The sequence below is a fragment of the Mirounga angustirostris genome, unplaced genomic scaffold, assembly GCF_029215605.1.
Source record: "Mirounga angustirostris isolate CCGP_5_RB_7025 unplaced genomic scaffold, mMirAng1.0.hap1 SCAF_7, whole genome shotgun sequence".
Lineage (NCBI taxonomy): Eukaryota > Metazoa > Chordata > Mammalia > Carnivora > Phocidae > Mirounga > Mirounga angustirostris.
This window is the reverse complement of record NW_026991715.1, coordinates 88,879,476-88,905,942: the sequence shown is the minus strand read 5'-3', so window position 1 is coordinate 88,905,942 and position 26,467 is coordinate 88,879,476. Positions and strand designations below refer to the sequence as shown.

The 26,467-nt window shown below is 38.9% G+C and overlaps 2 protein-coding genes and 1 non-coding gene across 13 annotated transcripts in view; 1 reads left to right on the top strand and 2 right to left on the bottom strand.

The window, feature by feature from the left end:
* The window catches only part of MCC (MCC regulator of WNT signaling pathway), a 395,037-nt gene extending 386,585 nt beyond the window's left edge, over nucleotides 1-8,452 (top strand). For 5 of the 6 annotated variants that reach the window (XM_054513238.2, XM_045900085.3, XM_054513244.2 and 2 more), the window contains 2 exons: nucleotides 1,363-1,485; nucleotides 3,220-8,452. In XM_054513238.2, the coding sequence (XP_054369213.1) occupies nucleotides 1,363-1,485; nucleotides 3,220-3,400 (304 nt within the window). In that variant the 3' untranslated portion in view covers nucleotides 3,401-8,452. The remainder of the gene's footprint in view (nucleotides 1-1,362; nucleotides 1,486-3,219) is intronic. The other variant, XR_010413183.1, reaches the window with a different exon arrangement.
* Nucleotides 8,453-9,140: 688 nt separating this feature from the next.
* DCP2 (decapping mRNA 2) overlaps nucleotides 9,141-26,467 on the bottom strand; it is a 93,617-nt gene continuing 76,290 nt past the window's right edge. For 5 of the 6 annotated variants that reach the window (XM_064596476.1, XM_045900104.3, XM_054513246.2 and 2 more), the window contains 4 exons: nucleotides 24,576-24,711; nucleotides 20,347-20,457; nucleotides 18,559-18,610; nucleotides 9,141-16,666 (listed from right to left, as the gene is read on the bottom strand). In XM_064596476.1, the coding sequence (XP_064452546.1) occupies nucleotides 16,503-16,666; nucleotides 18,559-18,610; nucleotides 20,347-20,457; nucleotides 24,576-24,711 (463 nt within the window). In that variant the 3' untranslated portion in view covers nucleotides 9,141-16,502. The remainder of the gene's footprint in view (nucleotides 16,667-18,558; nucleotides 18,611-20,346; nucleotides 20,458-24,575; nucleotides 24,712-26,467) is intronic. The other variant, XR_010413184.1, reaches the window with a different exon arrangement.
* LOC123836392 (U6 spliceosomal RNA) lies at nucleotides 23,756-23,858 on the bottom strand. The gene has a single exon (XR_006788959.1). It is a non-coding gene; the product is annotated as a U6 spliceosomal RNA (small nuclear RNA).

Sequence of the window (26,467 nt, the reverse complement as noted above, 5' to 3'; positions counted from 1 at the left end):
AATACTGAAGTGAACCCAGCTGTAATCCCCTCATGTGTCTTTATACACCAACACATAAGAAAAATTCCTAGAAATCAGGTTGCCTTGTCGAGGAATAGGTTTTTTATTTTGCTAGATCCTCCCAGATGGCCTTCCAAAACAGCTGTGCTCAGGTACATTCCTCATACACTCATCAATCATTTGTAGAGGAATTTCTTCCACAAATCTGGTTTCTCATGATGCTCCAAAGAATCAGATAGCTACCTTCAAGGGAGTTGTTCATACGCTGTTTTAACAACTGTTGTCACTGAGAAGCTGTCACCCAGGCGTGGTGCTCAACACTGGGGGTACGTTTGGGTAAGGTCTTCGCCACCTGAGAGCCTACATGCCAGTGGGGGGGTGCCTGCGGAGGTGAAAGGCGGATCAGGGGCGCCTGGGTGGCTGCCTTCGGCTCAGGTCATAATCCCAGGGTCCTGGGACGAGCCCCACATCTCCCACTCCCCCTGCTCGAGCTCTCTCTCCGCCTGACAAATAACGGATCAGATTGTGCTGCATGTGAGATTTGTGCTGCACAGGGCCCTGACGATGCAGTGATACTGTGCCTATGACGGGTACCTCTAGAGGGAGGGTGCTCATGAGTGTTTCCCTGCCCAGGTCTTCTGCTCAAGGGCATCAGAGGAAGGCAGGAAGTGCACTGGGCACTAGAAACCTCCCCTAACTGAATCGTAAGTCAATTACTTTGGCTTACCCCGGCAGGAAAGAGCCCATGGAACTTGAAGCCTTGGGGGAGGGAGGTTGTCAAAGTGCAAATGTAAGTACTTTAAAGGGGCACCAAGGACCTTGAAAATGAGAGTATCAATTTCTACTCCCTCTATCACTACTGTTTTTTGTTTTTGTGAAGTAGGATCATGTTGATTTCACGGAGTCCGGACCTGTCCAAGGTAGGGGCCCAGACCAGAGGTTTCTGTTCTCAAATCAGTGATTCAAGAGATACTTCTTAGCATTCCTGGAAAAGAGGGGGGTGGAACCCAAAGGAGGTTTGTAGTTAAGCTGCACTCCTGAGCATTTGATAGGCCCACAGGACAAAGGAACTTCTAGATTGGCTGATTCCGTATCTGGATGGCTACAACCTCTTGTCTTGTTCCTTTGTGACATGAACTGCGATCTGAGCTCTCCAAAGGGCCCTTATCAGCCTTCAGGAATGCAGTGGTGAGATGTTCTGGACCTGAGGGGGCCTCTAGGTACCTCGAATACCTTCCGTTTCGTACCTGTCTTTTGACTTGGCAGCTCAACCTTCTTCCTCTGCCACCATTTCCAGGGTAACAGCCACCGCCCTCATCTTGTCAAGTTACTCCAGGCGTGCTTTGTCTCTCCTCCTTACAGAGAAAAGAAGTTAAAGGCCAGAGTTCAAGAGTTGGTGAGTGCCTTGGAAAGACTCACCAAGAGCAGTGAAATCCGACACCAGCAATCGGCAGAGTTCGTGAATGACCTAAAGCGAGCCAACAGGTAAAATCTCCATTTGTGGATTTCCAGTGGTGCATGGACTCCTACACCAGGGAGGGCATTTCCATAATTGCTGGGAACCTCACCAGCCCGCGTCCCCCCACCCCCACCCCAAGTCCTGGCCTTCCCTAAGGCATCATTTCCCAGTGTTCCATAGGAAACTAAGAAATGCTCAGTAAAGGCTTCTCCTTGGGCCAGATGTGTTTGGGCAATGCAGCATACTAAAGTCCCCTTAATTCCTACGGTAAAGGTTCTGAGAAGTTAAAAAATTAAAAAAAAAAAAAAAAAAAGTAGTGTTTAAGCCAGTATTTTCCAAACAAAACTGGCTATGTAACTTTTGTATGAGCAACAGCTTTTATTTATTAGTAAACTCTGGCCCCCAATGTGGGGCTCTAATTCATGACTCCAAGATCAAGAGTTACTCTACCAACTGAGCTGACCAGGTGACCCTATTGGTGGGACACTTTATGGGGCACTTCTGTAAGACAGCAGCCTCAAGCTTTTTGGGCTCAGGACCCCTTTATGCTCATAAAAAACTAAGGAACCCAAAGAACTTTGTTCTCATAAATTACTTAGCTTAGAAACTAAAACCGAGACAAATTTTTCTAAGTTTTTGTTTACCAAAAAAATAATAAATTCAAAATAATAGTAATAAATTGGTAACATGTAATACCATTGGCATTTATTAAAAAAACTATTTTCCAAAAAGATAGTTAGAAAAGTGGCACTGGTTTTTACAATCTGCAAATCTCTTTACTGTCTGGTTGATTCGCACCTTCACTTCTACAGGCAGTATTCTGTTGTGAAGTAAGTTGGGACACCTAGCTTCGTGTGGAGCTGAGGTAAAGGGCGTCCAAGGCCGCTCTCCCAAGAGGGTTTTGGGAATCCTAGGGAGTCGGTTTCCAGACCACACTTGGATGACCTAACTGTACATGGAAGGAACTGGGCTGCTATTTTGGACCAGAGCAGGTATTAGGGCTTACCCAGCCCTGGGCTCGTACCCTGCTCTCCCCACCAGGCTCTCAGGGAGACCGTTCCGAGGGGCCTATGTTCTGAGGGCTGGCAGCAGGAGTTGATGGCCTTGTGCTCTGAATCCCACCAGCCCCAAGCGTAGAGAATTCCTCGGAGCCTCCCTCCCTCCTCCTAGGTGGGGTCTCTTAAGACTGCAGGGCTTGAGAACACTCCTGGTAACTTACACTGGACCATCTGTTGCAGGCAGCCATGGAATGACAGACTCATTACTTATATTTATTTTTAAAGATTTTCTTTGTCAGAGAGAGAGAGAGAGCACAAGCAGGGGGAGGGGTGTGGGAGAGGGAGAAGCAGGCTCCCCGCTGAGCAGGGAGCCCGATGTGGGGCTGGATCCCAGGACCCCTGGGATCATGACCTGAGCAGAAGGCAGATGCTTAACTGACTGAGCCACCCAGGTGCCCCTCATCACTTGTATTTAAATGACAGACTTCTGAAATTCAGCTACCTTTTCTATCTTACCTATTTTGGATGTGGCTAGTCTGGGTCATTGGTTTACACCCTTCCTAACAGATTAGGGACAAGCCTCCAGCAGGGAAGCGACCTGTAGTTAAGCCAACAGGTGAATGGCCGTGAGTGCAGAATACTTGACTTCCCATTCTTTAGAGGCTGAGTGACCTCTCCAGACCTGCTTACCCAGCAGACAGGACAAGGTGTGTCTCCACACTACTCAGCTGACTCTTCCCTCTCCTCCCTGCTCCCACACAGCAACCTGGTGGCTGCCTATGAAAAGGCCAAGAAGAAGCATCAAAACAAACTGAAGAAGTTGGAGTCTCAGATGATGGCCATGGTGGAGAGACATGAGACCCAAGTGAGGATGCTCAAGCAAAGAATAGCTCTGCTGGAGGAGGAGAACTCAAGGCCACACACCAACGAAACTTCACTTTAATTGGCACTTGGGCACCAAAGCTCTGCCTGTGGAAGCTGAACCCGAGCAGGTCACCAGGGAGAGAAGGGCCCCAGGAGACAGAGCACCTGGTGGGAGAGACAAAAGGGAAGGCCGGCAGGTAGGTCAGCACCTGCGCAATGGAGTACCATGGACTCCGCGCCGCGTACGAGTGGCCTGCTGACCCCGAGTGGACTGGAGCCAGAGGGTCCCGTTTCCTCCCCGTCTGGGCCCGGAGACAGTGTGTAAAGAGCAGGCCTTGCTTCTGCTTCCAGCGCGGGCAGCCCCCCACCGGCCTGTTCTTTCCGGAGGCTGTGCGTCAGTGGTACCCTCGGCATGTTTTAGAAGACCGTCCGTTCTGTTCTTTTTTTGGTGGTGACCGGATCTCTGACATCCCCAGTTTCTCATCTTTCTTTCTCCTTCAGGGATAAACTCTGACACATGTGGGAGTGCGGAGGGGGTGTCTTCAGCTTCTAGAACTGCTGATTTGCTTACTGCAACCGGGCTTTGGTTTTCGAGACCCATGTACCAGCTCTGAGACATAGGCTGTCGCTCAGAGGTGCTCTGAGGCGGATGACAGGTGATGGTGCGTAGGGGCCACAGTCCCCGATACACTCGAAGTTACAGGTAGAGCAACCCCAGGGCTTCGGCCTGAACAGTTCTTTTTGGGAATATGGGCACTTCTTTCACCTCTCACTGTGGAGGTAGGGCTGGGAAGGGCACTTTCTTTTGACTGGGGGATTTTCCCTTCCAGTGGAGCCTTATTAAAGCCAAGACTTAGAGCTGAGGTGGTCCTGTTAATACAGAGTGGAACTAAAATTTTATCAGGGGTTTCTTCAAGAGCAGGGGAGCACTGTTAGGACTTTTGCCCACCTGAGGGCTCTACATAATTGCTGTTTTGCATGAATCAAAATTCATCCACAGGAATACATACGTAGCTGTGGACCTGCCTCTATTTCTCTAAGGGCAAGAGGCAGGACACCAAGCAGAATGTCTTGCAGGCTAAGCCCACCTATTTAAGAGATGGCTACGGAACCATCAGTTCAAGACTTTGCTCCTGCTGTTATGAAAGGCAGGGAGTAAAGGAATGGTCCTTGGGACCTCCTTTTATCCCGCCCCCCAAAGTGGAGGTTAGTATACGGTACTTAAACAGGTTAAATTTCAAGCAAAATGCTGACAGGGCTGGGCCAGGACCAAAGTACCTGATGTCTTTCAGGAAGGCCTCCATCTTAAATTCATTATTCCATCTCCTGTCTTTCACTTCTTCTATAGTTACCCTACACTGATACATTGTAAAGGACCACCTGCCTTTCATTCTGTAGTACTTGAAGACCCACCCGAAGTCCCCTGAGAATTCTATCCCAGAGTTCACAGTTCTGTTTAGGACCAGGTCACCACCTTAGAGTTCCAACGTCCATGTTTTCAGACAACCGGATAGAAGTTCCTCAGCTGCCTTTGCCCTGGAGAAGGCCACTCCAGCCACCACCTGGAGGGCAGAGCAGTTCGAGCAGTTCTATCCCAAAAGCAACCACCCTTCTTTCTTAGGCCAGCAGTAAGGCTGCCCATCTTCCCAAAAAAGTCACCAAAAACCAAAAAAAACCGTTGCCAGTCTGTAAGGACCAGCTTTTGGCTGGTTTGATCACTGTGTAAGTGCCCACCGGCTCCTGTTTCTGTTATGGATCTTCCATTTAGTCAAAGTTGGTTCTTGTGATTTATTTTTAATCAATTTTTACTCTTTGGATAAAGTTTCATTTTGTCATAAGGAAAATGTGACTGAAAAAGTTATATGCAAAAAAAAAAAAAAAGCTTAAAAGACAAAATACTAGTTTTCCCCATTTTTCAGTTTGCCGAGGGGAAGTATTTGTGACTGAACAGACATCAAAACAGCTTTCATCTTCACCAACACTGAAAAGTATAGCTGACACAGGAATATAATCCTGTCTGCTGACTTCTGTCTACCATTCTTGGTCCAGCTTAAAAGAAAACTCACCCTTTTAGCATCATGTAACTCTTCCAGACCCAAGAGGTCTCAGCTCCTCCATTATAAGCCCCAGTATTACTGACCCTACCTGGCCTCCTTTCGAATTTATACTTCAATATAATACTTTTAAATATGTGGTGATTGGGTGAAAACTATTTCCCCAGAAAAACTGTTACTTTCATAAATGTGTGGAATAAAAACAAGCAATTAAATAGTTGATTTCCTTTCCTTGTATTTTTCAAATACTCCCTAAGATAAGATCCTTGTTGAAGGTGAACCAACAGGCATTTGTTTATGCTAATTGTGGGGCCCACTAAAACCACATTGATTAAATAATTGCAGGTACCTGAAGACTTTTTTTTTTATAACCTGAGTTTTTCTTTTTAAATAGTAGCTGGTTTATATTAACCTCTCCATCAAAGGTAAACAATGATACTGATTTAACTTGTATGAGGTTAAAAGTCTTCAGACTTCCATGTTTTTGTTTTCCACTTCCCTCAATGGTTACCTCTTTTAGGCAGTCACCGTCTCTGTTCCATCTTCGGCTCTTAGAGAAACAGGCATGGGAAGAAAGGATCCATTTCACAGTTCCCTTGGAGTGTATTTCCCACTGCTGAATTAAGGTAAAAATCATAGGCAAGAGAGACTTCGTCTGTAGCTGGAGTAGCATCAATGTGTGGGCCTACCAACTGATCTGATGTTCTGCCAAAGCCTGTCTGCACCAGCTACCAAAACTGCTATGGACTCGCAGGTGGTTAAGATTCCTCTTGGAGACTGAAGATACTTAATCATAAATAACTTTGGGTATTAAGTGATCAGACAGCTGAGATTGATCAAGCCCTTTCTCCCTCTCCTGCTCCAGCGGTACACTAGCTGTTTCATCATTGCCAATGCAGGTAATTAACTGTTTCAGATTCACGCTCACCTACAAGCATGTCAGCTTTCTGAAGTTAACATCCAAGCTGCCCGAAACTGGAACGTTAGGTTAATAAAAAATTAAGTGCCAGTTAAACATAATTGCTTAATTCTCCTTTGAGATGCTTGCACTTGTTGCTAAGTCTTCCTCTGAGCCTGCAGCAATACTTTTACAGGGATCTCTGAGAACTTTAAATGAGAGCCTTGACATTCTGACTACTCCAGAAAGGCGTCCAAATTAGAGCCTATATGATTTCTTCTTAAAAACTGTTAAAGTAGTAAAATCCTGACTAGCCTCATCCTAAGAAAAACTTGAAACTGTATGAAAATCTCCTAGTGCCTACCTGCATATCGATTATATTATTTTAAAAGAAAACACCCCATAGTTTTACCTCATCTGGACTGTACTATGCCACTGGCATGAGTTAGGAACTTCTGTAGTTGCCTGTTCCCTTCTAAAGGTGTTCTACGGCCACTAAAGTTATCCTGCAATTATTTTTAAACTCTATCAATTCTCTTAAAGCTCTCGAGAGTTTGGGGTGTCATGTTCATATTTTAAGTAGTGAGAAAGACATCCAGACTACAGAAAACACCCAAAGGATCCCTAAAACTTTCAAGCCATTAGCAAAGGCCTAACTGGGAGTTACGTCTCCTCCATGAAACTATGTAAAGCAAAAAGATCATGCTAGGTTTATAGCTGTACCTGTATTTCTAGATGCAGCAGAGATAGAACATTTTTGGAGGCCAAAAGGGAGAGAATTCTCTGATGAAATTTCTGCATTGAATTGAATTAGGGTGCAGTCACAGGGTTGCCAAGGTTTTTTCCTGCAGTGACAGCTTTGTAGAACCATAGTATTAAAAAAAACTCCAAAAAAAAAAAAGTCCTAGAGCAAATATTTTTCTATTTATCTATGTGGAATGGCCTATTTGACAAGAAATGATACAAACTCTACTTGCTGCCACCTGTTTTTCACTGAGGTTTATCCAAATCCTATTCTGTTTCATTGAAACCTTGTGTTTATGTAGGCCAGGCTGAAGTCAGCTACGAATCTGTGGCCCTCTGAAGTTCCCTGTTTCACACACTTGAAGTTACTTTCTAATAGATATGTGTCTTCGGCTGCCAAGCACTGACTTTTTAGAATTGGACCCAGAACTACCAAAGTAATGCTGACCGCTGCCACCGTGTCATCACTGAGCACTCGAGGGCTGTTAAAATATGAACAAGCTGAAAGCAGCTGTACCTGCACTCTTGTTTTACCAATTCCTGTATAGAGGAAGACTGTTTCACATACAATGGTTGCATTTTTGATTGAGTTAGATTGGATAAATTCTCTATCACACTGCATCTGAGTGAGCTCTTGCATGGGACCAAGACAAGAAATCAATCTGCCCGTAACAGCAACTGCTATTGAGTAACTAGATCCTTGACTAATAGTGCTTGATTTTTCCATAGTCAAGGTTGCTACACATCACTCATCCACTGATCATCTGAAATACCAGCTTAGCAGAATGAAGAAGCAAGCTATATACAAAATTCCCTCACATTCACACCGATGACCTACTTTTAGTTAGTGCTTACTGTACCTTTCACTAATGCACTTTCTGCAGATCAAATCCATGTGGAAAATGTTGTTCGTAGAACTCACAGAATTCACTAAGAGTGCTCGTGTCAACGACTGCCAAATGAATGAGAGCCCCTAATAATCTGCTTTTGTTTGAACCTAATGCAAAGATGACACATGTTCTTTTCTAATCAGTTTCTAGACATATTAACACTTACTTACTTTGCATGAGATTTAAGTTTCCTATTATTTGAAAATTGTGCTCCTTTTAAACCACTTGAATTAGAAGAACCTGCTTGAATGTACGGTCAGTTATTAAAGCACATGTGACTAAGTCTGCATTCGTCAGTATTGTTCTGTTTGTACTGAAAGTCTCATTTTAAAGTTGCCCCTTAACACTGTACTATACCTTGTAATTTTTTAGATTCTTCACTTGTATGCTTTAAATGTTTCCAGATGCCTTTAGTTTTAGCTGCTGTAAAATAGCTACTTTGTGTTATTTGATATAATTGTTTAAAAAAAAAACTCCATTTATTTATACAGAGACATAATATTTTACAAACATTCTTATATTCTGAATAAATATTTCTAATTCCATGACGTACTTTAACTGTGTTCATTAAAGGGTGATAAGACTGTCCTTCTGCAATACTGTTGTACATGTAAATGTCCAACCTATGCTGCTTCACGTTACATTGAAAGCCCTAGTCAAAACTGGGACCCAGAAGACACTACATTAGGTCAAATCAGCCACAGAACCCTCATTTATCACCAATTTCTATTTGGCTGCCTTTTAAAATTTGGTATGAATGGAAGTTATCTATCGAGAAAAATCTTGTTTCATTTTTAAAAATCAGGGAAACAGACTATCATCAAGAACTGGAAGTGCAAGGAAGTCACACATGACTACAGGAAAGATGGCAAGCAGCTCTGCAACCCGTCTACCTGTCCACTAGAGGGACAATGTTCTGCAATGAGGGCGTCTCTCCGGAGGCAAGCAAAATGTGTATGTTGGTGCTCCTCTTAAGATTTTAAATAAAAATTATATACATGAGGTTTGTAGTGGAGAAGAATGTATTTCTCCCATTTCTCTCCCAGAAGACTGTTAAGTATTCTATTTGGAAAGCCTGGTTGGAGAACAACTGTTTAAGAAATACTGGATTGTATGTATCTAACCAATTCTGCTTTAGAGCAATAACCAAACTGTTAAGTGTTTGAGATGGAGAATACATACCATTTCTTTATTTTCACTTTTGCAGAGGCACTCTTTTAACAGTTCTTCCCATCATATAAACATACCTTTATCTCATACTTGTCATTTTTTATTGGTCCAAAGAGAGACAAAATATGAGTAAATTGGAACCTATGAAACAAGTAACAGTAGCAGAAACCAGGTTAAGGTAGTAATTAAAACTGCCTAAGCAGCAAAATTTATTGATATTGCACTACAAACAGCCTAAATTTAACACGATATTTTTACAGAAAGCCAATATTTGAACAATCAACTGTAAAAATGTTTTAAAATACAAAAGGAAACCTTCATTCATTCAAATTGTATTCTGTAAGATAAAAGGTTTTTCATTTCTAAACTGGTGTTATTTACATCAAAAAGCTTTCAAAAAAGAGTAACTGTTAAGACACAGGACTTTGTTCATTTTCTCAGGGGAGCGTACAGCTGGCATTGCTAGTCAACTCTGGCAGTATGATAATCCTGCAAACATTTAAACTCACTGGAAATTCTTAATTTATGATAGTCACACCCAATATAAGTGAGAATCAGTCCTCATCCTTTGATTAACACTGAGGGAAAGAGACAAAGCTACTGTTTAGCCAGAACGTAGTAAATCCAGAAACACAATAAATCCAATCCAAAGGTATCAATTTGTATAACAACAAGGTAAACCCCACAGCTATTTTGAGGTTCCTTTTCTGCTCTAATTGTTTGACGACTAACCAAAACAAGTACCAGGAACTTCATTACTACCACAGGCAGAATTACTCCCAATGGTTTACTTACAGTCTTTTTCCAAACATTAAAATGCCCTAGAAGGTGAAGTCATAAAACGCTGTGATAATTAAGGCAAAAATTAAATGTTATATCATTTCACATAAGACAAAAAGGTACTAAGAGTTTACAAATCTAGTCACATTCACTCTAAAGTCCAGTTTTCTCAACATCATATTTAGGGAAACCATTTCAATTTTTTTCTACCAGCTTTTGTAGGTCCCACACAAAATTTAACATGACTCAGCATAAATATCTTCACCTTCTTCAGACTAAAACCCGCTCCCAAGAAAACTGTTTAAAGACTACACATCTTCCTTGAACATTACCTAATCTCTGCAGCATAAAAGACACTTCAAACCCTTGTTTTGGAAGTAGTAGGATTAAAAAAGTTTAAAAAAAAAATTCTTATTCCCTTTCCCATCCAAACTAAACTGCATGAAAGACAATCTTATATAGGATTTCACTTGTTAATACACGAACTATAATTCCATTTGATTAATCATTTTATTCTGAAATAACTGTTTTAAGTTTACATTAAAGCCAACACATAAACCTTTAAATCTGAATTGTATATGTCAATTACCAAAGGTGATTTTTTATAAGGTATTAAGCTAATAAACTTCAAACACAATCATAAGAAAATATATATATGTGTGTATATTACATAAATGTGTGTGTTATATACACAAATATATATATACAAAATAGTTCATGGTTTTATTTTCCTTCCCTGTTACTGAAGGAAAAGTCTGTAAGAAAATGGAAAGTCAGTTAGCTATCTCTTGTCCTAACTTTGAAGTGAAATATGAGCAAAAAAGTAAAATTAAAGACTCAGTTCTTCAGACACTTCTATGTGAAATTAAAAGGTACTTGTACAGCATCCAAATGCAAACCTAAAATGAACAACAGAGACAGCACTGCGCTAGGACAGTAGTGAAATGCACAAAGAAACTTGTAGATACGTCTTTTGTGCTTTTCTATCAGTGCACATTATATATACAGGACATGAAGAGAGCAAGTCCACTGCTACTCATTCACTGCAAAAAGTATTAACATCTAACCAAACTGCTGAGGAATAGTTACTACCTTGCTAAACTGCATTCAGTTGAGAACCTTTACTTTCATTTGCTGCCATCCATAGCTGATTCCAAAATTACCACAAAAGAATAATATAAACCAAGATATTTTACAAAGAACTAATTTCTTAAAGCTTGAGAAATGACTAAAAATGTAGATTTGTGCCCAGAATGTTTCACACCATAGTTTGTAGCTAGAGATTGTTTCAGAACCTCAGTCAATGAATTAAAAGCAGATTAAATTAAAATGTTATATTCTACCTCAGAAAGTCCACAACCTAAGACTGTTACCTAAGACCTCTCAAGGACTAAGGACTAGCAGAACACTGCCCATCTCACCCTAGAACCACAGTTTTCTTTGTTCTCAATCTGATAGCTACATGCACTGAGACCCAAAACGGCACTGGTATCCACAGCCTTCCTCTCTGCTTGTGGCCCAAGGGTTGAGTGAGATCATCTCTGAAGGGTAAGATATGATCACTGCATATAAATTCCCACAGTGGCAGATTTACCATAAGGATGTAGCACAAACTATTCTTCTACAGAAGGGACAAGATACAAAGGGCGGGTGGGATAGCAGTGGGGACTCCATGGCCTCTTCCTGACTTCAGAAGCCAATAATCAAAACAACACCCAAACCCCTACAAGAGCCCTCCCACCAAAAAAGCAGCATATATATATATATGTTCAGGGCCTTATTCTTCCATTGGACTAAAGGACTAAAGAAGTCTACTAAGAGGAGGGTCCACGTGGGACGAAGTTACAAAACAAGGTAATTGAGTCCTGCATCCAATCCCTTTCCCACAAGCGCCGTCGGCCAATACTACACAGCTAATGCAAGCACTCTGTGCGGGTCGAGTCTTTTCAGATTGTGCTCTCAAGACGCTACCATTGCTAAACCATCCCCTCTGCTAACCAGATTAAAGATTCAATTATAAACATCTCTCAAAATAAAACTTCCATACTTTGCCATAGTTTTTATTTACATTTCTTTGTACGTTAAAGTCTGAGCAACTACGCTGGTGGAAGCCAGCCTTTCAAGTCCACTCCCATGTATGAGAGGTAGCTTTATTCTTTTCCCTAGCTTTACTGTTTCAATAGTAAATGCAGTTTGTCACAAGACAGCTCGATGGAAAGGTACGGATCGAAGAACGTACCTTTTAAAAGAACGAAGGTACAGCTACCTCATGAAGTGGCTATGTCACACACCTGACCATGGCTGGCTGTGCTCTGACTTACGTTCCTGTAAGAGAGCAGAGCACTTCAGTGTGGCTGCAGTTGTAAATTATCAGCACAGGAAGGACCAGACTCCCAAACACCGATCTTTAAAGTGAGAAAAAGTACTTCAGATTAACTGGATTGCTTGGCAACCATAAAAAAATAACAACTTTATCCAGAGCTAGAAAACACTTGGTAATGGCCACATATATTAGACACTGCTTGGCCGAGGCAATTATCATGTTTCTAGCCTAATACAACAGACAGCACTCAAGAACTGGTTTATCTTCTAAAATTTCTTCCTTATACTCTCACTATAGCTATCTCCTCCCTTCAGGGCACTTTTGTTGTATAATAATAACCTATCCTGTATTTTGAAACGGCAATCCAAAACTTTATTTTGAAAGCAAGGGACAGAGCCTTTATTGCCTATTTGCAATCTGCCATCTTCAGGACACCCGAGTATAAACTTCAAGAGCAACTCAATTCTAGGAAGATGCTGATGCCATCATAATCTCATTTTTAGAGTTCTCAGCAACTATACAAATACACTTTAAAGTCTTAGGACAGAATATAAAATGAGGAACTCTAGCTAGGCTTTACCAAGCTATCAGAAATAAGGTTTAACAAAACTGTTGTTTTACTAACACCTGTTTAGCCATAGAGAGATACTTAAAGGTAAAGGATATTGATACCTTCAGACAAAGTTAAGACTTTGTCTTGCTTATCATTAATCTAAAATTACATCAATACATATGAGCCCCTTCCCCAGGCCAGAATATAATCCGAGTCAAAATCACTAAGTGACACTTTTCTTCAATCATAAAAATGTTAATGAATCTGACCTTGTAACTATGATTAATATGCAAAGAAAACACTGCCTCAGAGCACACAGAGACATAATAGATGTCGGTCAAAACAAAATCTCAACAGGCAGAGGGAGGTACTGGTACAAAAATAAAGATAAAAAGCTAAGAGATATTATCATAGTAAGAAAAGTAACTTGGCAAAACAGTCTAATTTTTATGTTGACTTTGCATACTGTTCAAGTTAACTGTTGGAAACAAACAAAAACAAAAAAGAGGGACTTAGGTAATGAAATGTTTTTAATGCGTACATGCACTTAGACCTGAACTTCTCTAAAGACCACCATAATATGTTGAGCTTTATAATAAAATTTAAATTTAATCCCTGTGGAAGGATGTCATTCACTTGGAGTTTTTTATTTGATATTACGCACAAACTACTAAAGCCGTAAAAGACAAAGTACCAACCCAATCTTATAGCATAAAAGTATTTTTGCTATATTTTGCTATACATCTTCATTATCTGCACTTACTAATTGATATTTAATAGAAAAATAAGAATATCCAAAGCTCAAAGCAGCAAGCAGTGACCACAAATCCCTTGACAACATAAGAGACTCGCTTTTATATATTAACATGAAAATCCAACTTAAGTTTCAAACCTCTTCAAATTTCACCCATGCTAAGGGTTCTATTCAGTTTATGTCTCAGGAAGAGTGTCACTGGTTGAAATCCTAAAACCATTCATTTGCTATTTCTTAACAAAAACTTGTGAAAGCATGTAAACTATACCCCTATCTTTTGGATAACAATGGTTAAGTACAAAAAAATTCATTTAACATCTTACAAATCATTACAGTTATACATAAAAGCACCTACAAAATTTAAAAAAATAAAAGATTCACAGTGCACTGAACCTTGGAACATGTAAGGTTGGAACATAAGAACATTTAAAAAGTGGATTCAAAGACCTATTTTTCCTCTCAAAGACATAAAACACAATGAAGCCAACCCAACTACTCTTCTCATCTAGCTTCTTAAAATGCAGCACACAGAAGTAAATTATTGCATATTCAGCACACTCCTTTATCACTTGATTTCTTCAAACCATGCTAAAATTTCTCGAAGGAGAAATCCAGTTCTGTGCTAAGCATGGCCTTTCTGAAGGTAACCTGAACACTGAGAAACTAATACACAGGTTCAAGGGAATAAGTATAGCAGATGTACATAAAACAGGTACATCCAACTTATACATTTTCTGCATAGTTAAGTCACATCACACACATAAACTTTAACTCACATCTTTATCTCAAACTGTCAAGAGAGCTAAAAGCCTCAAGTTACCAAAATCCCATCCCAACAATACCCTTATTTTGTTCCACAGTGCATTAAACGAAGCAGCACAACAGCAATAACATTTAACCATAGTTAAACTGCTGTAATTGAAAAGAGATAATCTGTTGGTTCTTGAAAAGGCTCAACACCTTTAGAGGACATACTTCTGGTAACTAACTCTAATCTCTTTTGCTTTTGCATTAAGAGCTGAAAAACCCAACTCTAGGCACCAGAAAGATTGACCAAAATACTCAAAAAACAAAAACCACACACACACACACACACACACACACACACAAAATTACTAAAAATTATATGGTTTCCAGATGACAGTAAATGAGTGAAAATGATTTACCTGCCAGGCAAACTAAGTTTTCACTCCCTTAACAATTTAATAGAAATCTGGAATGCTGGGACCAACTATAAATATGGCTCAAGGAGACCCAAGCAAAGCAGCTGTATTTCTGGAAAGAACAGTAAGAGCTTCCAAAAGCAATCATATAATGCATTTTAAAAAAGGTCACAGAAGGATTCACAAGTTTGTCACATTAAAAGATGCAGGATTATGAATAACCTAATTTTAAACACACTGCTGTAATCGTGAATTCTCCTGCTTAGCACCAAGAGGGTGACACTTTTATTAATAAATAGAATTTCTCCTTTAAATTTAATCAAGCCATTTAAAAGCTAAAGCAAAGAAATACCAAGTGAATTCCTTACAATAGTACTTCTTCTGAAAGTCCCACTGGGTTAAATAGAACCCCTATTAAATAGGCTATCTATACAGAATAAAGATTTCTACAATAAAATTTACAAGCAGAGATATATTCTGTGGATACCACATGTAAAAAAAGATTTTTAAAACCCACATGGCAGATGCACACGCACGCATATGCTCACACATAACACCCCCAAAAGAAATACCTTCAATGAGGTCAGAAGCAGCCCCAACACTAAAGCCCCCTTTTAAAGTTCTGGCGATTGTCCTCAATTAGAGCTGAAATTCTTCTTAAAATGGGCATTGCCATCTTTATTTAGATTTAAGAATCCTGAAAGAGCAAAATACAGTCCTAGAAGTGAGTTATGTATGTTACCTTCATGTTCTGATCGTCCCCTAGTGAAATGCTTTATTTGTACTTGGGTGAACCGCATACCCCTTCCCTTCTCACTCCATCATCCAGGGGCTTCAGCATGCTCATAAAAGCATGTCAGTTTCTGCTGCTACTGCAAATTGGAACCTAATACAACATTAGTTTCCAGAGATCAACACCAAGATGCAATGTAAAACCTAATAATGTCAGTATTCCATTCATATTTACACAACTGTAATAGGGAATAAATTTTCACAGGAATGAAACCATTGTACAATACTGAAGAGCTGGTGGCAGGACAGTGAAGACAAGACCAAAGCAGCTGCCACCAAAGCAGTTGCCGGGTCCCGGCCTCCATGCTCCACGCTCCCCTCTCCCCACCACTCTCCCAGGTTTGCTGACTGCACAAGGCTCTCAACTCCAAGTCAGAGTGTACTCCCCCCACCTAACCAACTCAGTCCCTCTCCAGGCTGAGGACTTTTGTCTTTTAATGAAGTGCTGTGTTCATTTTTAACATGAACATTACACAGTAGATGCTGGCTCTAAATAAACCTTTCAACAAATCTCCCAGCACAGGAGGATTAGAGAACCCGAGTGGTTAGAAGCAGAGAAATGCGCAAAATGCCACCAAAGCAGATGACCTGTGATCTTAACTTCTGTGACATTTTTAGCTCTTGCATTCATTTATTATTTGTGAATTTTAAGTTTCTTTTAAAAACGTCAACATAGGCAAACTCTAATTGCAGTCACTGTCATGGATAGATGGAACATTCCCATTAACTTGGCTACCTGATGATGACTCAAACACTATTTTCTTGACCAGAACACGAAATAAAAATCACAATCACACAGAAAAAATGCTCTCATAAAAAGCAACTTAAATTCGTTAGCCAAACACTGAAAAGGTATATCTGTATAAAAGGTTATAACTGCATTTACAGTGCAAACTCATGTTTCTTTCTACTCTCTCTTCTGCAGAGAACGTTATCTTCAGAAACATCATTGCCTCCCTGCATTTCTTTAAAACACCTGAGAAAGGTAAGGCTCAAAGAGACACCCACTCAAATGCAACAGGTCTCTGATCCTGGGACTTCCACAACACATCTGCTGCTTTCAAAGGTCCAAGATTTTCATTATAGCATTATGGTCAAACTTAAAACTCAAAAAGGCTCTGGATGAAAAGGGGAACTTGCAATGACCATTACATGCCACAGACTGTCCCTCGGCATGTTCTAGCAACTGGTCTTCACCGGAGCAAGGCAAGTCATATGCAGCATCTGTTTAAATAAACAAACAAACAAACTCAGTAACTTTATAGTAAGAACTCAAATACTGCCCTTCCCACCTTTTGTTCTACAGGAATGCAGGTACAGTATATACTTTTCCTCACCACACTCTAAGTCTAACCTAAGCAGAACCGCCAAGATACTTTCCTTTCCCTAAACTGGGGCTCAACTGATTTTCTAATCTATGATTATTGATTTCCACACATTCATTCAAAATCTAATCTCAGCCTTTAAGACCCTTACTATTCACATGCTTTTGTCTACCTCCCATATTTGTTTTCTGTGCCAACATAAAGGGAGCTTCTTAAAAGATCAAAATGTAAGCACTGTAGAAAAAAGAAAAAAAAAAGGCAAGCACTATAAAGATTACAACTGTAATCTAAAATTTATAAAGAGTCCAATTCTAGAAAAATAAAGATGGAGCTTACCACATCTCTAGGGAATATATTAACCTACAGAAAAATCCAAATTTTCAAAATCATGGTCCAACAAAACTCCCAACTTACCAGGGTTTTGTTTTGTTTTTTTTGTTTTAAAGGTAGAACAGAGACCTAACCAGGAAAGTGGATTGGGAATAGACAAAGAACCTGGGAGGTTCAGTCAATTAAGCATCTGCCTTCAGCCCAGGTCATGATCTCAGGGTCCTGGGATCAATTCCTGCTTCGGGCTCCCTGAAAAGCAGGGAGCCTGCTTCTCCCTTTCCCTCTGCCCCTCCCCCCTGCTTGGGAGCGCTCTCTCTCTCTCCAATAAATAAATAAAATCTTAAAAAAAAAAAAAAAAAAAGGCTGAGGCACAAAGAAAATCTCAAATGTTTCCCAGGACAAAAATCCTTTTATACTTCCTTTTCAAGACAAATTTTATATGTCCATACCATGCCCAACTAAGCTGGGTATATGAAGTTACAGTATACCTTCTTTTAATTTCTTCCTGAACATATGGCTTTTTAAAGATTTGTAAAGTAACTGATTTCTGAGCTTACATAATTAAACTACCAGCCTATCATGACCCCACCAGACAACATGGCCAGAAAAATCTTATTATGGGAACTTCTACCTCCATATCTATGTATACCAAACTACTGATAGTTCCTACGACTTCATAGTTAACCTTAATTTTCCAAAATAGGGTTAAAGCATCTTTGAAAATAGCATTTATCCTGCTTAAATCATAAACAGTACTGCAAGAAAATATGATAATGCTTCTTATTTCTTAGACTTTTCTATATGAAAGCCTTAAATTTAAATGGTGAATAATGTATATATCTACTGCATAGGGATTTCACACAACTCAAAACAGCACATAAGAAAAGTCTACTATACTTCCAAATGACGTCTATTAAATCAGTATTACCAAATAACTTTCTACATTCATCACCACTACCTTCCAAATCAGATCACACACCTACTCTTTATAACTGACAATGGAGAAGTTCCAGATGTCATTTTAATAAAAGCTATCCATAGTGCCTCCTTAAAAAGTTGCTCATTACCTCCTAAAAGTGGGAAATGTTGCCATTCTGAAGTTAGTACTCATATATATATATATATGTGAGAATGAGGTCTCCTCACCTTTACAATACTTGGTTCTACTTCCCTCTCACTAATAATTACTGACTTACAATGTTCACACACAGTACCAAGGTTTGACATTCACACACAAAAACAGCACACTGAAAGGGAAAATCATTTCATCTTGATCATTTAAGGTCATTTTAGCGAGTTTCATATTTAGAGAACATGACCATTTTAGAGAATATGAACTCTACAGACATGTGCAACTCTTCCTGCTTATCTTTCACAGTCCATTATACTCTCAACTAAAATCAAGGTTAGGCCAAAACCAAATCAAATCCCACCAGAGATTTTAAAAAGAAAATGACTTGCCTGTTTCGAAATTATCCTGAAGTTTTCGTGGATGAAGTCTTTTTTCACATTTCTAAAAAAACAAACAAACAAGAAACACACAACACACCAGCTGTAGTTATTCTAATTACTATAAATGAGGAGATATACGATCAAATTTCTCAGGAAGAAAATTAAGCCAGTAATATAATCACCATCCCCAGTCTTACACTAGTATTTTTATTTTTTTAAGCCTAAAATTTTTTTAGTTCTTGATTACATGTACAATATAGAAACACCAGAAAAAGAAAATTACTCATTAAATTTCTCAACCCAAAGATAATTAAGTATTAACATTTTGGCATATCGTTGTAGCTTTTTCTCTATGAAGATACTGAAAATTTTCATATAATTACTAAAAATTAAGTGGAATTATTTAGTACATAGGACTATTCTATAACCTACTTTTTAAAAAGATTTATTTATTTTAGAGAGAGAGAGAGGAAAAGAGTGAACGCATGCGAGTGGGGGGGGAAGGGGCAGAGGGAGAGAGAGAAACTCCAGCAGACTCCCCACTGAGCATGCAGCACAAAATGGGGCTCAAGCACATGGGGCCCAATCCCACGATCCTGAGATCATGACCTGAGCTGAAATAAAGAGTTGGACAGTTGGATGCTTAACTGACTGAGCCACCCAGGCGCCCCAATCTACTTTTTAAGTGTAATATACTGTGAACATTTTTGTTAATATAAAACCACACCATCATTTTTAATGACTACAAGGTAGTCCATTGCATAGATCTGTAATATTGCATTTAAAATTATATTCTTGGATATTTAGACTGTTTCCATATTTTCATTATTCAAAAGAATAATGGGATGAACATTCTTTAAAATTTTCTTCTAGGGAAACAATTTAAGAACCTTTTCAGGCGTTCCATATAGTCAAGCTACTCTCTAGAAGGTTTTACCAGTTAGTTATTTTTAAGTGTTGCCAAAACACTCAACAATATACAAATGGCTCTCTTTTTACCTGTGCCAATCTGACAGGAAAAAAGTGTAATAGTAAAAGGCAAGTAATCTAACAGTAAACTGATCTTTAACATGTGTTTGCCCGTGAAATCAATACACCCCAAGTTAAGTAAACAGCAAATAGAAATTCAGGTAAAAAATTTTTGCTAAAACCTTAAAACTATTATCACCCACTATTAAAAAAGAGAAGTAGGTGAAACTACAACAAGAAAACTCAACATACAAATACCAGGACTTACAGAAAAGATAAGCAATGGAGACCCATTAGTTATGAATTGCTACTTTCTGGAGCACAGACTAAAAGAGTGGAAGTAAATGCCTTAAAATGCTCACAGGTAACAGACAGTTACCTGTCTGCAGGCCTAGTCTAAGGGTTATGGCACTGGCTTTATTTTATTTTTAATTTTCTAAATTCTATCAACTTGAAGGAAAAAAAATACACCGTGACATTCTTCCCAACTTTCAACTTTCTTAAAACAATACAGACTCTATTTAGAAAAATAAAGAAAAATAGCCAAGGACTTGCTCTTTCTAGAAAGCAGAGTTGACTACACACTATTTTTGCAGTACTAAAAAATATTTAAATACCCACATAAAAAAGCAAAAATCAGATGTGCAATTGAATCAATGTGACAAACCTGTAACAGAGTAGCCAGAGATTTTAAGTGAGCAAATAATGCACAATTTCACTTCATAAAATCTTATCAATATATCAATTCAATGTGCTTTGACAATGCCCTTGCTCCACTCCTAAAAATAGGGTGAACTGCCTTCTTAGAGTTAGAGCTGTAAGTCTTACCATCAAGGGATTCTGCTGCTTGGCTGGCTGGCTGTGGACCCCGTTTGTTCTTTTCTTTTGATTAGGTGAATCCTGATACTGTTTTCTGCCATTTCCCCTCATACTTTGATTCTGTTTTTCCAATGAGAAGAAATAAAATGTAAACCTACAATATAATGTAACAGGACAAAAGCATATACCCCCAAGATTATATTTAGCTGGCTGAGTAAGAGTTTAGCAAAGTCCCCCCCAAATTTTCCTAAAGTACTAGGGAACCACATCATATATTTTCTTACAGAACATAGTGCTCACAAAACAAGATTCCTCTAAAGGTACGAAATAGCAAATATAATGGTCCCTAGGACTCTTGTCTTATCCCATTTCTGCGTACAGATTTTGTTTACAATGCATGAGTTAAAAAAATAAAAAAGGGAGGGGGAGAGAGGAACAAGTTTGAAAACCTTATGCGACTGTCAAAATAACCTTTTGTGAGGGGAATGCAAAGGTACATTGGCCACAGTTCTTATTTTTATTTTTTTATTCTTATGTTAATCCCCATACATTACATCATTAGTTTTAGATGAAGTGTTCCATGATTCATTGTTTGTGCATAACACCCAGTGCTCCATGCAGAATGTGCCCTCCTCAATACCCACCACCAGGCTAACCCATCCTCCCACCCCCCTCCCCTCTAGAACCCTGTTTGTTTTTCAGAGTCCATCGTCTCTCATGGTTCGTCTACCCCTCCGATTTCCCCCGCTTCATTCTTCCCCTCCCGCTACATTCTTCTTTTTTTTTTTCTTAGGCCACAGTTCTTAAAACAAGAAATATATAGCAGATGTGATCAACTGTTACCCTAAAATCTGCTTTAAATTATTAACAAGTAAATATTTTTAAATTAATAATCTTTTATACGAAATAAAGACTGGTATTCTTTTTTAAGATTTATTTATTTGATAGAGAGAGAGCAGAGAGAGCACAAGCAGGGGGAGATGCAGAAGGAGAGGGAGAAGCAGACTCCCCACTGAGCTGGGAGCCCAACATGGGGCTTGATCCCAGGACCCAGGAATCATGACCTGAGCCAAAGGCAGATATCTGAGCCACCCAGGTGCCTCAAAGAGTGGTATTTTAAAAACTTAGGCCATTATAGGGCGCCTGGGTGGCTCAGTTGGTTAAGCGACTGCCTTGGGCTCAGGTCATGATCCTGGAGTCCCGGGATCGAGTCCCGCATCGGGCTCCCTGCTCAGCGGGGAGTCTGCTTCTCCCTCTGACCCTCCCCCCTCTCATGCTCTCTGTTTCTCATTCTCTCTCTCTCAAATAAATAAATAAAATCTTAAAAAAAAAAAAAAAAAAAAAAACTTAGGCCATTATCTCTAAAGTTAGACCTAAAGCCTAAACATGCATTAGTTGACATTTTGCAATTGTATTATTTAACAGTTAAATTTCTTACCACCCCCCCAAAAAATCTAAGTTTAACTTAAAAAATAAAGTTTTTAAACATTAATTTGTCCCTAGAGGTCTTTTTTTTTTTTTTTAAGATTTTATTTATTTATTTGACAGAGAGAGACACAGTGAGAGAGTGAGAGAGGGAACACAAGCAGGGGGAGTGGGAGAAGGAGAAGCAGGCTTCCCGCGGAGCAGGGAGCCCGATGCGGGGCTCGATCCCAGGACCCTGGGATCATGACCTGAGCCGAAGGCAGACGCTTAACGACTGAGCCACCCAGGCGCCCCTATCCCTAGAGGTCTTGAAAGGACAACTAGTTAAGACTAAAACAACGTGAATAATTATTTTATTGTATTTTAAAATATCAAAATATATTTGTTTATATTCTATCTACCTACCAAAAAAGTTAAGCAGTTCCTAAAACAGCTTGAAAACAATAGGCTTTTTTTTTAAAGTTTTTATTTCAACATGGGGCTCATACTCACAACCCAAGATCAAGAGCTGCGTGCTCTTCTGACTGAGACCCAGGCATCCCAACATTAAACTAACTTAAATAAAGAATGGTAAGGAACAGAGAACAAACTGATGGTTGCCAAAAGGGGGATGGGCAAAATGGGTGAAGAGGAGTGGGAGATACAGGCTTCTAGTTAGGGAATGAATAAGTCACAAGAATAAAAGGCACAGTGTAGGGAATATAGTCAATCACACTGTAATAGTGTTATACATACGGTGGTTTTATGGTGACAGATGGGAGCTACACTTGTGGTAACATACAGAGATGATGAATCACTATGTTGTGCTCCTGAAACTAACATAATATTGTCAACTATACTCCAATTAAAAAAAAATTATTTTTTAAATAGGAAGGGATGCGTGGGTGGCTCAGTCGGTTAAGTGTCTGCCTTCGGCTCAGGTCATGATCCCAGGGTTCTGGGATCGAGCCCCACATTGGGGTCCCTGCTCCGCGGGAAGCCTGCTTCTCCCTCTTCCACTACCCCTGCTGTGTTCCCTCTCTCGCTGTCTCTCTGTTGAATAAATAAATAAAATCTTTAAAAAAAAACAGTAAGGAAACAGGTTTACAGAAACTCATGTTACACATACTTTTAACTCAATTTCATTCATTCTGCTCTTCCTGGTATATTTTAGTGTGGTAGAAGAAATATAAAGTTTACCACTATAACTACTTTTAAATGTACAATTCAGTGGCAGTAAATATAGTCACAATGTTGTGCAACCACCACCAGTATCCATCTCCAGAACTTTTTTCATCATCCCAAACAGAAACTTTATATCCATTAAATAACTCTGTATTAACCTGTCCCTCAGCTTTGGTAAAACCCTAAGTTAATTTATATCTATAAATTTGTCTATTAGGTACCAAATATAAGCAGAATGGTACAATATTTGTCAGTGGTGTGTGACTTATTTCACACAGCATGTGTCTAAGTTTCAATGACCATGTTGTAGTATGTGTGTGTCATAATTTCATTCCTTTTTACAACTAATATACCTCTGTATGTATATTCTGTTCATTTGTTAATCTGTTGATGGACATGTGGGCTGTTTCCACCTTTTGGCTATTGTGAATAATGCCACTATGAACACTGGTATACAAGTTACCTGGTTGAGTCCTTGTTTTCAGTTTTGTGAGGTATATACCGAGGAAGTGGAATTGCTGGATCACATGGTAATTCTGTATTTAACTTTTTGAGGAACCACCAAACTATTTTCCATGGCAGCTGTACCATTTACATGCCCACCAAAAATGCATGGGATTCTAATTTCTCCACATTCTTGTCAACATTTGCTATTTTCCTTTTTTTTTTCCTTATTACAGCTATCCTAATGGATATGAAGTGGTATCTCAGTGTGGTTTTGATTTGCATTTCTCTAAAGACTAATGATGCTGAGATTCTTTTCATGTGTTTATTGGCCATTTGCCTATCTTCTTTGGGGAAATGTCTATCCAAGTTGTTTGCTCATTTTTTAAATTGGGGTTTTTTCACGAATTTGTCAGCCTCGTGCAGGGGTCATGCTAATCTTCTCTGTATCATTCCAATTTTAGGATATGTGCTGCTGAAGTGAGCACTAATTGGGGTTTTTTGTTATTGAGTTAGAGGAGTTCTGGATTTTAATTTAACATTAGATATGTGATTTGCAAATATATTATCTTTTCACTCTTTGAGAGTGTCCTCTGATGCACAAAAGTTTGTAATTTTGATGAGCCCAGTATATTTTTTAAAAGAATGAAAACAAAGAAGAGTGTCAGCCAAATGGATGGCTAAAATGATAAAGACAGATAATGCCAAGAATTAGTAAAGATGTGCAACAAGCGGAGCTCTCATATATTTGGTTGGGGATAACTTGAGAACAGGCATATCCGGTGATCCAGAAATTCTGTTCATTATCTATACACAAAAGAATGCTCATCAAAATATACGTACAGAAATATCCATAGCAGCACTGTTTGCAAAGCCCAAAACTGGAAACGACCAAAATGTCCATTAAGAGTAGAATGGATAAAGTGTGGTATAATCATGCACTCGAATACAACACAATAATAAACCCTTCATTGATGGCATATATATCAAAGTTAGATGCTAATTTTTATTACTTACTACACTGTATTTATACCAAAACTGTAAAGGTTACAAAGTTCAGTTGCGCTTCAAATCACAAGTCAGGAACACAGAAGTCTGATCAACAATTCAGAGCTCTGTAACTCTTAATCTGCAATTCTTCAATTCAGATACATTTCAAAGTCAAATCTAAAGTTATGAAAATCTTTAAATGTATTATCACTCACCTTCGCTTTTAAAAGGTCAGACATTTCAGAATGATTATTATATGGCTTTTGCTGCAGTGGTTGCCTGTGCTTTACCCACTGGTCACCAGGAGAACCTTCAGGAAACAACTGCTGACTGTGGCGGAATTTGGTTCGACTACACCAAGATTTAAAAAATAAAAACCAGATCACAAAATTTTCACTTAAAATTCTTCTAACATCTTGATAGTTTATCTTACAGATCACAAACTTTACTTTCCTATTTACTGTCTACCTCCCCGCATGGAATGCAAGTTCCGTAAGGGAGGGATTCTTATCTGCTTTACCTACTGCTCTATTCCCAGCACCCAGAGGAGTGCCTGGTGTTCACTATTTCTTGAATGAATGAATGAATGGTGTTATTTTTATTTTTAATCCCAAACTTTCCTAAATTATCCATATTACCTCCTCCCTATAAGTGATTATACCTTTAAAAACCTGAAGAAAATTCTAAATTTAGTTGAAACAAACAAATATAAGTGGATATTCCTTCTTATTAGGAGAGACAGCTCATTCTCAACCAGGATGTCTGAAGTGTGGAATTTGATCCTACACAGGTCGGTTACAAATCCCTTCCATGCTAAAAGAGGATCTGAAAATTTAAGCTATATTCTAAAGCAAAAAATTAAGGGGCCCAAGACAATAGATGAGCAAATTAAATAAAGGTCTGTGAAAGAATTTGATTGTAAAAGGTTGTACTCACACAGTATTTTGTAATAAAGAAATACCACTTTATAGTACCGCATATATGTATAGTAACAGTCCAGAGTCACTGATCCAAAGAACTGTACTACAGTGACTGTTTCTGAATATTTCAGAGTTCTTCTCCTTTCCCATTTAAAAATTATAATAAAATTGCAGCATGCCTACTTTTTTGAAACAAAATTCAGGTATTTCCTCCAACACATCATCACAGACATTAGTCTATATGCTAAAAACATACCATCTTGCCTAAGAAACCTGAAATTTGGTTCAAGTTGCTTCATAATGTCCTTACTCCACTCTCCAAGACCACAAAGCCTTAGGACTAAAAGATACGGGAGTCACATCACAAACTATGGTTTGTGTCTCCCAAACATGAACAGTCATACCACTGTTTTCCAAACACTGTCACGACTTTGTAACTTTTTAATAGTATGCTTCTTTTAAATCTTAGCTACACTCCTATTTTCCTACACTGTTTCATTTATGTCTAGTAGTATATAACTTGATTATAATCACAGGTTCTGAAAGGCAGAAATGATTCTCAAGGCATTTAGTCCAAGCTCCTGTCCTCATAAAACCCAACTAAGATAGAATATTCCCTATGTATTTAAAAAAATATTAACTCTAGATGTGGTTTGTTCCTGTTTAATTTTTGAAGCCCTCAGACAGAATCAGAACATCTAAATTAAATAAAATGTATAATGCAACTAACTCTCTGAACCTAACATATAGAAGTTCTAGCAAGCTTATTACAAATATATACGCTTATTTAACAAAATTATTTGCTCAGCCTACTCTATAATTGCCATTTGGATATAATTAAGTTCCAACCAAGAAAATGTTCTTTGTGGTTCCTGTCCATGTAACAGTCACTTTTTACAGTACAACAGTCTTTGTAAGGGAAAGAAAAGCAGCAAGCCCAAGTCTTCACAGTTCTATCTTTCTGAACAAATTATACATCAGCATTCCTCATCTCCCCTATACAAAAACAGACCTCAATATATCCTCTATTCAACAATCTTCAGAGATGCAATGGTCTCTGAAGTAGGATATGAGAACAGAGAACAATAGCAACACACACAGTGGCAGATTTTTTTTCTTTTCCTCATGTTCTATCTACCCATCTAAAAAGTTGGTACCCTCTTGTGCATACTATTTTAAAATGTGCC